The 13,271-nt window shown below is 42.6% G+C and overlaps 1 protein-coding gene across 7 annotated transcripts in view; it reads right to left on the bottom strand.

Annotated features, from left to right (window-relative positions):
* The window catches only part of DIXDC1 (DIX domain containing 1), a 74,727-nt gene that overhangs the window by 15,296 nt on the left and 46,160 nt on the right, over positions 1 to 13,271 (bottom strand). For 6 of the 7 annotated variants that reach the window (XM_089915534.1, XM_089915533.1, XM_089915537.1 and 3 more), the window contains 11 exons: positions 13,057 to 13,205; positions 10,261 to 10,350; positions 8,462 to 8,515; positions 6,733 to 6,783; positions 4,555 to 4,659; positions 4,133 to 4,186; positions 3,564 to 3,656; positions 3,424 to 3,483; positions 2,666 to 2,755; positions 2,162 to 2,323; positions 1,607 to 1,673 (listed from right to left, as the gene is read on the bottom strand). In XM_089915534.1, coding sequence (XP_089771660.1) covers positions 1,607 to 1,673; positions 2,162 to 2,323; positions 2,666 to 2,755; positions 3,424 to 3,483; positions 3,564 to 3,656; positions 4,133 to 4,186; positions 4,555 to 4,659; positions 6,733 to 6,783; positions 8,462 to 8,515; positions 10,261 to 10,350; positions 13,057 to 13,205 — 975 coding nt within the window. The remainder of the gene's footprint in view (positions 1 to 1,606; positions 1,674 to 2,161; positions 2,324 to 2,665; positions 2,756 to 3,423; positions 3,484 to 3,563; positions 3,657 to 4,132; positions 4,187 to 4,554; positions 4,660 to 6,732; positions 6,784 to 8,461; positions 8,516 to 10,260; positions 10,351 to 13,056; positions 13,206 to 13,271) is intronic. The other variant, XM_089915536.1, reaches the window with a different exon arrangement.

Genomic DNA, 13,271 nt, shown 5'->3' with positions numbered 1-13,271 from the left:
GTGAGGGCAAGTACTAAGTCCATCTTGTTCATCTCTATACCTCCAGTGCCTAACAAGGGTGCTACATAATGGATGCTCAGTAAATATCTGTTGAATGAATAACTGTTTGGTAGTAAAGTTAAAGGAGAAAAATGTTTCCAGAAGAAGACTATTCAAGAATAGTAAATGCTTTTGAAAAGTCTATGGAAGATAAGGTAACCACTTTGATTAGGCAACGAGAAAGTCAACAGTGATCCAACAAAAAGAACACTAAGTGGAGTAAGTGAGTCCAACTAGTCCAACTAGTGGTTTAAGAATTAGATGGGAGGTAAGGATGAAAAAAGAGCAATTGCAGACTACTCTTTCAAGAAGTTTGACATAGGGGAATAAGAGAAGTAAGCCAGTAGCTAGAGGGCTAGCAAGTTACACAAGTGTTTGTATTTCTAGATGAGAGACATTTCAGCTTATTTGTAAATATAGATATTAGATTAACACCCTAGTTTATAAGAAGCTCTGAATTTATTTGTAGTATTTTAAATAAGTAATTCATACACACAAGAGAATTATTCCAGGGAGGGAGAAATTTATTATACTTCTGAAAAAGAATTTCCAAATATTTAGCCTACGTACATTGGCAGTTTATACTAACCTAAAGGAAGTACTGAAGAGGATAACAATAAAATAAAAACCCTATCAAGAAAACAGAAATGACTGGGTCAAAACAATGCTAGAAAAAGAAACTGAAACTAATTTTGGTACTAACATAATCTGTTTCATTCCCAGTGTAAAGATCTCATTCAAGAGGAAAAGATACCTGGAGGCTTGAGAATGCTATCTTATCTACTCTACAAAAAAATATTTTACCTTTCATATTTGTGCAAATGCTTTAAATGTTTTACTTTAGATTTTGTTTATTAATGTGGTTTTAAAAATTATATATTTAACATATAAATCTGGTATGGTCAGCCTTTAACTATTTGGTTTTTATAAATTATTATTTAGATATTTTAAGATTAGGCCTGGGTAAACTATAAAAGGTAAGAAAACGTGAATGCTATTAGACCAAAAGGTAAGATACAAAGTAAAATAGAAATTACTAGGCAGGGTAGATTTCCAACCTGTCAGAATTAACAAGGCAAAAAGATGTAATGAGTGGGCACAGAGCAGGTTCAAACAAACGGAATGACCTATGCACTCAAAGTTTTAATGAAAGTCCACAAAGAAATTAAACTTCTTGCCTCTAGGAAGAACTGGAAATTTTCTGTGCTATTTGGAACTTTAGGGTGATTTGTAAGTGTGTTTTTTTTTTTTTATATTTTGCTTTGCTTGGTGTAACTATTTTGAGCTTGTATATTTCCAAAGATATTTTATTTAAGATATTTTAGCCTCTCTGAATCAGCAGCACCTTGCACGTGGCCAAATGGTACTCAGGTGGTGGTGATGATGATGTTATGGGTCTTCACAGTCCTAGAAATAACTCAATTCTAGTATTGCTACAGAAACAACATATTCCAAGAGTGAAGTACTACAAGAAAAACTCTATCCCCCAAATATCAGGAGCATAATAAATACTAAGTTTCTGATCTAATATGCTAGGACTCCTTACTAAGCAATAATGAGTACTTACTTGAATTAGGGGGCCAGGACTCCCGGTATTCACTACCTGCTTGAGTTCTGGGTGACTTGCCCCGAACCTGGGGAGCCACACAAAAATCACGAGAGTTATAATCAATGGGAGAATTCAACCAAGAAACTTAAATCCTAAAAGTGTACCTAAAATATATACTTTTCTACCACATCTTTTTCCACAGTATATAAAATTGGACATGTTTATTCTAACAATAAAAATAAAAAGCTTTTTAGTTTCCAGTGTTTTCCCCATATATTTCCCATCTATAATGCCAAGTTCATTCGGGGGGAAGAGGACAGAGAGTAAGCAGTAAAGGGACACCTGTGGGTCAAGAACCACAATTCCTTAGACAGTTACACAGTTGCCAAGAGCAAGAGTTACCCGTGAATTCCCTCCCTGGACTGTCACACCATGATGAACAGTCAGCTCCCCAGAGAGGAAAACCAAAGAGAAAAGCAACTGTATATCTTAGCACTGCCTTCATCTACATTAAAATTGATAAGACCGAGCTTCTTTGGGGGAATAAGAGAAACACCACCGAAAGAGGGTTACCCTTCTGTCCTGTTTCCTCTGGGTCTCCATGGCGTGCAGGCGCTCCATGAGGCTGGAGATGCCCTGCTCCAAGCTGTCGATGGTGTGGTGCTGAGGGTCGTGGCCACTAAAGCTGTTGCGCAGGCTGCGGAGGGCATCCCGAACAAGCTGCAGGTCACTGCTCTGTGGGCAAAAACGTGGTGCTGCTTGCATGGCACGCTGCCATTTTATTAACCACATCCCAACTGCTGGGCTTAAGAAGATACAGGTGAGAGGTTTCCAGAAGAGATCTTTTATTTTTGAGCGAGGAAGTGTAAACTGTAGAAAATTTTCCTCCACAGATACAAGCCCACTGTCCACTAATTCTTAATTTTGGATAGCAAGTGCCTCACAACTTTACACACCCAACAGATGCAAGAATTGGGGAATGGGGATATGAAAGGCCTACTCCACTGGCGATGGCTAGGGTACTCTTCTGGTTTTGGCTGGAAGTGGCAAGTCTGTACTCAAATCCTAAGCACCTACCCCTCTGTGAGTGACTGAAGCAGCTCCTTTTCCTGCCACTGGAGGGAGAAAACCATTGCTTTGAGGGTTGTGACTGCTGCAGTGGGTCACCTATAGCGGCAAGAAGAAATGATGCTTGTATAATGGAGAATTCCAAAGTAAGATGTCCCACCTTATTTTTCCTCTTTACACTGGTCACCTCCTGACACAGTGCAGAGATTTTTTTCCCTTTTGTTCACTGCTATATCACCAATACTTGACACTCAGAAGGCACCGCTGAATGCAGAGCGAACAAAATGAAAACCTCGCCTGGAGGCCCCAACCTAGCCTCTGCCTGGCCCCTGGAGGGCCTGAGAATGCTGCTCCAGCATCTCCTGCCTTTGCTTCAGTAATAGAAAAAAAAAAAAAAAAAAAGAACAATGACTAGTATTTTTTGAGCCTAACTCTGTGCCAAGTGGATCTACCAGGACTGTGTTTAGTAACTTAATGGGTTATCTTATGTACTCTTCATAATGGCAGAAAAGGCCACTGTCATTTTCCAGATGAATGTTATTTCTAAGGTTCAAAAGTGAAGCAAATGAAGGTACACAGTGGTAAGAAAGTAATAAAGCCGGGATTTGAAACCAGACTTTCTTATCCCAGAACCCGCACTTGTAAGTGCCTCGCCAAATCGCCTCCTGACAAACTGACCTGTGGTGTTGGTTCAGCCCTGAGTCGATAACAGAATCTCCCTCTTTGCCCTTGTAAACATGGGAGGGAGACCCCAAGTGGTAGGTTACCTCCTCTGCCTCTCTTTTCATACAGTGAGCCAGAAGGACGTCTTTGTGTTCCAGATCCACCTGCAAATCAGACACTCCATCAGAAAAGGACTTGTTCAGGTCAGAGGGGCAGGAAAGTCCGTGGCGGAACATGTCCCCACCTGCTGGTAACTGGCCTCAGAGAGTTTCCGAAGTGCTTCCTCCAACTTGGCCTGGTACTGCTTCAGGAGGCGGTCCTTCTGCCCCAGTTCTTTCTGCAACAGAGACACAGCCTTCAGATGCACGGCAAAGCCAAGGACGTCCAACGCTTCACCTGCTGTGATGCAGTTTCCACCTGAGGAAAGTAGAGCCTCAGAGGGAACAGCCCTTTCCTCAAGCTGCACGGGAAGACGTTATATACCATGGGAGCCTCACACGGAGCAAAGGATTCTGGGAAAGGGAAGGAGGATGGGAACTACCATTAGCAGGAGGACCACTGCATGCCATCCATGCTAGCTAGAGGTAAAGGTTAAGACTGAAGTGAAGTTTCCAGACTCCTAGTTCTGTGTTCTTGCTCCTAGCTATGCTATCTACCTTCAGGATTAGTGGATCAAAGGAACTCAGTAAAGGATTTCCTTGCAGAAAGCAAGAATGAGAACAGAGTACTTAAATGCTGTTTGAACAACAGCAACAACAGGCTGTTCACCAAAGGTCGGATGGAAATAATTTCCAAACTGATATACATTCTTACTTTATATTCTCCCAAGAGCCGATTCCTCTCGTCTAGCTTCCTCTGCAGATCCACCTGCAAGAAGAATAAGAAAGAATTCTTTGGTGTGGAAGTATTGTCTGCCAATCCAGTAGGAAACCAGCTACTTAGTAACTGGAGTTGATGTTGGCAGTTACAGCATACAGCACAGAGAGGGCATGACTATGGTGAAAAACACACAGCCGCTCTCCACATCTTCAGTGAGATAATCAGACTATAGAACCACAATGCAGCCTCAGTGTCTCAGTGCCCTCAAAGTTGAAGGGCTCGAGGCCAGTGTGGCATGGGCTTTCACCTAGGAACAGAGAGGAGTCTGATGGGGAATAGATCTAAACGGACTTTATACTGTATCCTACTTTGCTACCTGGGGCTCAATGAAGTCCAAGTTCACTCTTTCAACTCACGTTCTGGTTGTGCAGCTCATCTTTGTCCATATTTGCCCTCAGTAGTTCTTGTTTGAGCTGAAGGACAGACGTGTCCTGCTGAGTCAGCCTCTGCTGCAAGGCATCCTGGGGAGAAAGCACACTCACTACTGTGGTCCCAACTCATCAATCGGCCAGTTATCACTAAACTGGGAGACAAAAAGGGTACAGGGTCTTGCCACAAGGAGATGAGCAGAAATTTTTCAGTTCCCTTCCAGGACACTAGAATCTAAAGGAAAATCATATCTATTGTCCTACCAAGCTGATGGAAACCTGATTTTTTCCTCTATCCATTACTTGCCCCTACTTTCCACTGCATTGCTGACAGCATGATGGCCTAGAGGAAGAATAAGTGGTCTTTGGGATCAGACAGACCTAGTCTCAAATTACACGTCTAACACTTGCTTACGTGACAGTGACCTTGGACAATGCACTCTCCCTCCTCCCTCCCTGGCTTTCTTCTCTGTATCTTGGGCCTATAAATACTAAATCTAGATGAGCTCTTTTGCCCTAGAGGGCTGGGCCCTATCACTGTCTGACACCCTTTTCATATAGGAGCCCTGGAATCACTGCCACCCTGCCTTCTACAGCCCTGCTGCTGCCCTGCTTCCACTGCCTTCCAGTGCCTAGTGTGGACCAGGACTGGGATTCTATTTCCATGTTCAGAAATGTTCTTAGACTGATGCTTCCTCTTCCCGGTGTCATAGGATCCTACAAGCTTTAGGCTATCTTTCTCTTAGCTTGGACCATCTTGGTTTCCACCAGGCCTCAGACAAGGTGGGTTGTACATACTTATTTAAAAGGATCAGCTATGACACAATCCTCCAACCGTGGTGACTTCAAATGGAACTAATGGGCTGGAGCTGCATCACAGGGGATTTGCCCTGATTTTTCTCTCTTTACAGGCTGCAGAGAAACGGTGTAGGCTCTGGAAAATGTGGGAGCCCACTCTTAAATATGCTGTCTTGCCATGACAGTACATGGCAAGGTGGTCTAAGATGCCCTTGGCACCAGTGGTGCAGAGGAACGTTTCCCAAAGTGTGCTCCATGGGATGTTAATAAGTGTTACATGGGGGAAAAAGCACTTCTGTGGTTAATAGTCTAACTTTTTTTAGGCCAGCCTCTTTAGGACAGACCTTCTCTGGTCCTTTAATATGCTATTATTCATTATGACTCTTCAAGACTGTAGAGCACTGCTTTTTATTTGAGCATGAAACATGCTGTTTTCTGGAGTATCTCAAAGGACTAAGGCTACAGAATATACTCTGGAAAACGCTGCTGAGTTATACCCTAGTCTAGCCCATGAATGGGAGTATCGGGAAGAGGAGAGGGAAAAGCAGCAGCTTGAGAACATCTTTTTCCACTTCCAGGTATTCATTCAGCACATATACTCCTACTTGGGTGAAATAACATATAAGCAATATTATTAGCTAGATCACCGTTTGTATTAGCAAGACTGGAAATAACCCAGAAGACTATCAGTAGGAACTGATTAAATGAATTATCCGATATACACATACTGGAATACTAAGGTCTTTATGTACTGAAATAGAATGATCTCTAAGATACATTGCTAAGTGAAAAAAGCAACGTGTCAAACTGTATTTGTAGTATGTAATTATTTGGGGAAAAATCACATACATACATATTTGGTACTAACTGATAAGTTGCCTCCAGGAAAGAGAACTAGGTGACTGGGAGGACAGGGCCAGAAGGCCGACTTCTCAAGGATCATCCTTTTGTACCCTTTTAACTTCAAACCATTTGAATGTTACTAACTATTCAAAACCTAAGTAAATTACAATTTCTAAGAGTATATTCTTCTTAGAACTGAAGAAAACTGACAAAAAACTGTAACTGAAGAAAACTGTAATAACTGATTGTTTTCACACATAGAAATAATCTAGGTGGCAGAGGGAAGTGACAGCACCATGAGTCATAACCACCAGAAATAAGCCTCAGCAAAAGAGGTATATTCCTCCACCTGTCTCACTTCCCATCCACAAAGCCCTCTCTTTACTAGTAGCACGGAAAGGCCCCATCAGATGTACACAAGAAAAGACTATAGGACCCAGCTAGCCCCCCAGTACCCACTCTTATCCACAGACTGCTTTACTTTGTAAAGAGTTTATTTAAAGAGTTACATGTCTTTTCTTTTACCTTTATCCCCTGTAAGTTTCTGCCTTCTTGTTTATACTTCAGCAGCTCCTTCTGCAAACCAAATATAGTTAGATCAGATGGTAGCATCTGGGTTGCTTCAGAAGCATTACCTCATTCCGTCAGTAAGAACACAAAACTCAGATAACCATTCCAAGAAAAATCAACCTTCCACCGAGGCCGAAGGCAGGCCTGCCTTCTAGTAAACAGTAAAGGCTGACCCACAGAAAAAAACAGGACCCATTCCATTCTTCCCTGTGGCACCCAGGCTCAGCTGTCCAGTTGTCCAGGCTCAACTGCCCATGCTCTTTCTTGCCAAGAAATAAGATACCATACATTCCCATAGGTTCTCATTCCTATATTTAGCAATCCTCGCCAACAGGGAAACTTAATCATAAATCATAACAATCTAAATCCCTCTCACTGAAATATATGATCATATCTTAATATGGTTACCCCCAATTTCATGAAATAATTATCTTCATTTTTAATGTTCAGAAAGGATTAGAGTGCTTCTGTTCTCAAAGAGTGTATTGTTCTTTATGGACCAAACAAAAACACATTTAGCCCAATAATAATATACTTAGTTAACCCTCCCTTACAACAGATTATGACTGTTACTAGGACAGAGATTATAGGAGAGGAACACCCACAACTCAGACTGTACTCTCTTCTTTTCCTATTGCACCCCATCAAGAGTTTGGAATTAACATATCTAAAATGGGGATTCTTGACCTGGGCTCCACAGATGGGCTCCAAAGTTACTCCAATCAAAATTCAAGTCAGTGAGTGGGTGTGTGTGCTTTCATGCAAATTTCTGGGGAGAGGGTTAATGGCTGTAGTCATATACTTATGGCCTCAAAAAAGCTAAGACCCACTGAACTAAAAGAATTTTGGAAAGTGTTCATTAAAAAACACCATACTAGGGGTCTTCCCTAGTGGCGCAGTGGTTAAGAATTCGCCTGCCAATGCAGGGGAAACGGGTTCGAGCCGTGATCCGGGAAGGTCCCACATTCCACGGAGCAACTAAGCCCATGTGCCTCAACTACTGAGCCTGCGCTCTAGAGGCCGCGAGGCACAACTACTGAGCCCACACTCCACAACTACTGAAGCCCGCACACCTAGAGCCCGTGCTCCTCAACAAGAGAAGCCCCCGCAATGAGAAGCCCACGCACCGCAACGAAGAGTAGCCCCCGCTTGCTACAACTAGAGAAAGCCCACGCGCAGCAATGAAGAACCAACACAGCCAAAAATTTAAAAATAATTAATTAATTAGTTAATTAATTTTTAAAAAGTTCTCATCGCAAGAAAAAAATCTGTAACTATGTATGGTAACAGATGTTAACTAGGCTTATTGTGATATAATATATACATATGCTGTATACCTGAAACTAATATAATGTTATGTCAATTATTTTAAAAACGACCATATTGATATTAGATCCACTGTTTATTTTAATTAAAAAGATAAACAATATGAAACATTTCAAATATACAGAAAGGTATAAGCAATAATGACATAGATACCTATTACTAACCACTGAGATTAAAAAGGTATCACCTTTTTGCTATATTTAGGACATCTCTCGCTCTCTCAATTAAAGACATAATACACATACAGCCAAAGTCTTGAGTCTGCATCCTTCCCTGCTCCCCATTACTGTCCTGAAGTTGGTGTGTAATAGTCCCATAAATTTTTTTCAAAGGGCAAAATGTACATTTCCTGACATACCTTTAGGTCCTGATTCTCCTCCATACTCTGATCCAGACGACTTTGGATTATAATCTGAATGTAAGGCAAAAAGAGACGGTTATGTACCTATGCTGTAAAATTCAGAGGGCATTCATTCAACAACTATTTATTGAGCAGTTCCTAGATGCTAGCCCTGTACAGTGGCTGCAAAGAACAGGAAACAGTCCCTGCCCTCCAGTGATGCATATGGCAGGGGTGGTGCGAGTAGATGAATGTGGATAAAGTTTAGAATGAATATGTGTGTGTTGTGTGCAGGGGCTGGGCAAGTGGAAAGAGAAATGACAAGAGGTGAGGCTCGAGAGGAAAATGGAGCAGGATGATGAAAGGCAATGGGGAACTGATGAAAAGTTTTAGGCAAAGGGATGACAAAATAAAATCTGCTTTGAAGTCAAATTTTTCTTGCTGTTTTATGGAAAATGAATTAGAGGAGGGCAGGACAGAAATCAGGAGAACCAGTTAGAAGGCCACCAGAATACTGGATGGAGGCCTGAAATTAAAGTAGTAGCTGTGAGGATGGAGAAAACTGGATGAAGATATTTAAAAAGTATACTGAAAAACTTGGTGGCTAACTGGATATAGAGGGAAGGGCCGCAAAGGATTCTAGGACGAGATTCAGATTTGTTTGGGGTATTTGGGTAGATGGATAGTGATAAAGAACAGAAACCTAAAAGACAAGTAGTTTTGGGGATGGGGAGAGAAGGAAGAGAAAGGTATTTAATTTAGGACTCATTGAAATTGAGATGCTTATGGGGCATATAGGGGAGATAATCAACAGGCAGGTGCATGTTACATTTATAAATGTAGAACTCCATGGAGAGAGCTAGGCTAGAAATAAATATTTGAGAGGCAACATATGAGACAGGTGGGAAGCAAGTGAAGCCATGGCAGCAGGTATTACCCAGGTGAATGGACAAGATAGAAGAGGGCCCAGAGTGGAACCCTGAGGAGCAGCAACATTTAAGGCACAGGCAGAAAAAGAGAAGCTTCAAAGGGGATGTGAACTAAGAATGCCACCTGCCAAGTCAATAAATAAAGACAGCCATCAAGCCACCGCAGGACAACGGCCTGGGCGGTGAGCCCTGAGGGAATTCAGGGTGGAAACAAAGAATGCCCGCATCTAGCAGTCAACTGCTACAGCCACCTCTGAGGAGACTCAGGATGAGAAAGCACAGGATCCTGGCCCCAGGTAGCTGAGGTGCACATCAAAGGAACGACTTCAGTGAGCCCAGACTCTTGCATCTTCCCATACATAGAAAAGCACGAAATTCCTTGAAATACCTGGTTTTCTTTTATTAAGAGTAATCTTTTGATGTTCTGACTACCTGTTTTGGTTGCAAAAACTCCTATATATCCTGGCTTCCCCCCTTCCTTTTCGGAGCAGTCTCTCAGAGTTATCTGAGATGCTGTGTCCTGGGCTTAAGTCCTCAGTTTTGTCCTTAAGTCCTCACCGAATGACACATAAGCCTTGACTTTTAGGTTGTGCATTTTTTATCAGTCGACAGGGACCTGAATGTAGACTCCACGAGGAGAGGGTCTGAGGTCTGATCTGTCCTTCAGGTGTCTCTGGCTCTTTGAAACAGTGTCTGGGACGTAGTCAGCACACAATAAATATTTGTGGGAGAAAGGAAGAGTAGTCAAACATATATGAGGAAAACCAGAATAGTGGAAGTCAGGGAAGAGAGCATTTTAAGAGGGCACAGATGAGTGTCCAATGCTAAAAATAAATCAAACACTCAAAGCAGATTATTCAGCGTCCAGTCACAAAAGAAGGAGCTCACCAATTGTTCCTCGGGATTGACTCCTGGTTCACAGAGGGCCAAGGGCCTCTCCTGTTCATCTTCGGGTAAGGATCCACTGAGCAGTAAGGCCTGGACAACCACAAAGGCAGAAAGAAACTTAACTCCCATCAGATGATGGAGTCTAGAGTTGGCCTTGGTAAGCTCATCCCAAAATGAAACTACAACTGGGCTTCCTCTAGAAATCTCCCTGGTAACTGTGGACCCTTAGATACCTCCAACTGCTCATCCTCAATCTGTCTGGAGTGCTTTTGTCCGGCCGGTGCTCCAGGCCTCTTTCACCTCTCTGGATACACCTGAATCCTCTGCTCCAAGGCTCCTTGGCCCCAGAAAAAAATTCTAAAAATAAACTTTCCTTTCAAAAGTGACATTTCAAACCAGAGCTGTTTAAACTGAATTTTACCAGCTGGAAAGTGAACTAGAAACAGTGTAGAATTATCCCGGCAAAGAAAAGTTTATTATAAGGAATTATTTGGAATACATTTAGAGCTTGGACTTGGGTTTGTTTGATTCTTGTTTCATTTAAAAATTCTTCATTTTTGCTCCCTAGGGCAACCTGGATAGAACAAGAAGGAAAACGTATTTGCGGAAAGGTGTCCGTATTTATTTCAAGGCTTCACACCAGGCTTTGTTTTCATTAGAATATTGGCGGTGGGGTGTCGGGTGATGCAGATTTACCCTGAGGCTAAGGAAGCTCAAACCTCAGGGCGCCTTCCCAGTCCTGCCCCTCCCAGGGTCCTATAGCTAACATTGTAGTCATAATCTGTAATCTTAATTCTTAAAGAAGCCCCCCCCAAATGGTATGCTTTAGGACCCACAAAACTTGGATCTACCCCTGCAGGTAGGTACAAGACCTACAGGCTCAGTGAAAGATTTAAAAATCTAGCACCATTTTGTATCAAGATTTTTTCTCAATCCAATCCAAAGAGAACAGATACAGAGGTTAAACCTTGTTTCAATAAATATAACATAAATTACATCATAAATGTTGGTATATAAAATCATTTTAAGATCCAGCCACTACCAAGTCTACCAAGTACTAACTGATAATACAATTTTAGCCAAGCAAATGAATTTGGTTATCCCATGGAGTTGTGGCAGGGACCTGGGGAGAACGACATCCCATGGAGTTGTGGCAGGGACCTGGGGAGAACGACACTACAGAAATATGGACTCTAGGGTCAAAGGGTTCACCCGGCTCTAATAACGTACACTAAAAAGTCAGAAATCCTGGACGTGGCTCAGCATGCAACTTGTTCATCACTGAAAGAGTTAAGAAGCCCAGTGGATGCTGTGAGCCCCATTGTATTCTGTAATGGAACTGAATTCTCATTGTGATCCTGTGGCTGTGAATTAAAACTCCTCTGTTTGCAGGGAATATTAGGATGCTGACTTTCTGCCTGTTGATTCTCTTCTTTTTCTGTCTAATCCGCTATGGGATTTCTCCCAGATTGAAAAATGCAAACCAAACTGAAAACCAAATTGATGGATATCTATGTTCATACAATGAAATTATCCTGGGAAAAACCTGGTTGAGTACAATCCCAAAATTCTCCATGCTTTAATCCTTCCTATTAAAGGACAGCACAAAAAAACGATTCCATTAACTAAACCATTCCTTATTGGAGGGACAGAGAAGGGGACTAAAAGGCAGACATTTAAAAATACAGAGCAAATGAGGGAAGAGCAACAACCTCCTTGGGAATGTTTAGGCAGTAAACGTTCCTCCAACCCCTCTCGGTTCCTGGGGCATACATTATGCAAATTATTTTACCACTGCACGAATCTCCCTTTTTCTTTAGGAATGCTTTGTGTCCCCACCCTGTTGCTGGCTGGCTGGGAGTACGCCCTCCACCACCTGCAGGCTGCCAGAGCCACTCACATAATGTGGGCTTTGTTTACGTGTCCATAAATATTTGACAATTCAGAAGCAGTGCAGTTCCCAGCACAAACAGAAAGGAATATTCCTAGGCAATTTCAGGGTCATCAGAACACTATAAGGGCTCCCCCAAACAGGGACAGACACACAAAGACAGAAGATTGAGGGGGGTCATTCAGGGTAGGAACTAAGTCAAGTGGGTCAGTTGGCCTCTGGGGGAGATTTGCTGGCACAGAAAGTATAGGAAAAACTGAAGGGCTTTGTTGCTCTTCTACCTGATCATTATGCCTTGGCGTCCACTTACAAATGCACTAAGAGTGAGCTAAATCCCTTAGCTAGACCAGGCAGAGACCTGCAGCGTTACTGGCATTTACAGCCTTCCTGATGGTGAATTCCTAGGAGAAAATCCTGACTCAACACAATGCCATTCTTCGGTGAAAGCTGCCATTGCAGGTCTGTGGCTGCAGACAGGGGAGAAACCCACCCACAAAGCAGAGAGCCAGAGTAGATGTTTGGTAATGGTGGATATGGCTCCCATGTTTGCAGAACTCCTAACAGCTGTTCTGTCAACAAGAGTCCCTGAGGCCCATTTAAGCATACTCACTTGTAAGGGATTTTCTGCTCTTCCTGCACTACTCCATGTAAACTCCCCAATTCTGACCTCATACATAACTGAGTCAGTTTACTTTCAACTGATCCTAGTGACTTAAAAATAATAAACAATTGGTGCGGGAATTCCCTGGTGGTCCAGCGGTTAGGATTCAGCGCTTTCACTGCCATGGCCGGGGTTCAATTCCTGGTCCGGGAACTAAGATCCCACAAGCCATGCAGCCCCGCCAAGAAAAAGGAAAAAAAAAAAAATTGGTACACCAAAGACAAACCACGAGGGAAAGAGCTACCTGTAATCCTGATATCATTTTCTTGGCTTCCTCCATTTCTTTTTCCAAATGTTCTTGTTGTTCCAACAGCTGTTCTTCCCATGAAGTCTCCAGATAGGGCCGGGGGCTGCCTGGTCTCCAGTCCCGGGATAATGGAGAGTCTGTCTCCTCTACAAGAGGAAAGGAGGGAGTACAGTTCATGTTGAAGAAAACTGAGCTGCAGGCAGAAAGCAGTA

Source organism: Delphinapterus leucas, chromosome 7 (genome assembly GCF_059928025.1).
Source record: "Delphinapterus leucas isolate spDelLeu-1000000601 "Yukka" chromosome 7, BTC_Dleu_Yukka2, whole genome shotgun sequence".
NCBI lineage: Eukaryota > Metazoa > Chordata > Mammalia > Artiodactyla > Monodontidae > Delphinapterus > Delphinapterus leucas.
This window is presented reverse-complemented; position numbering and strand designations above follow the sequence as displayed.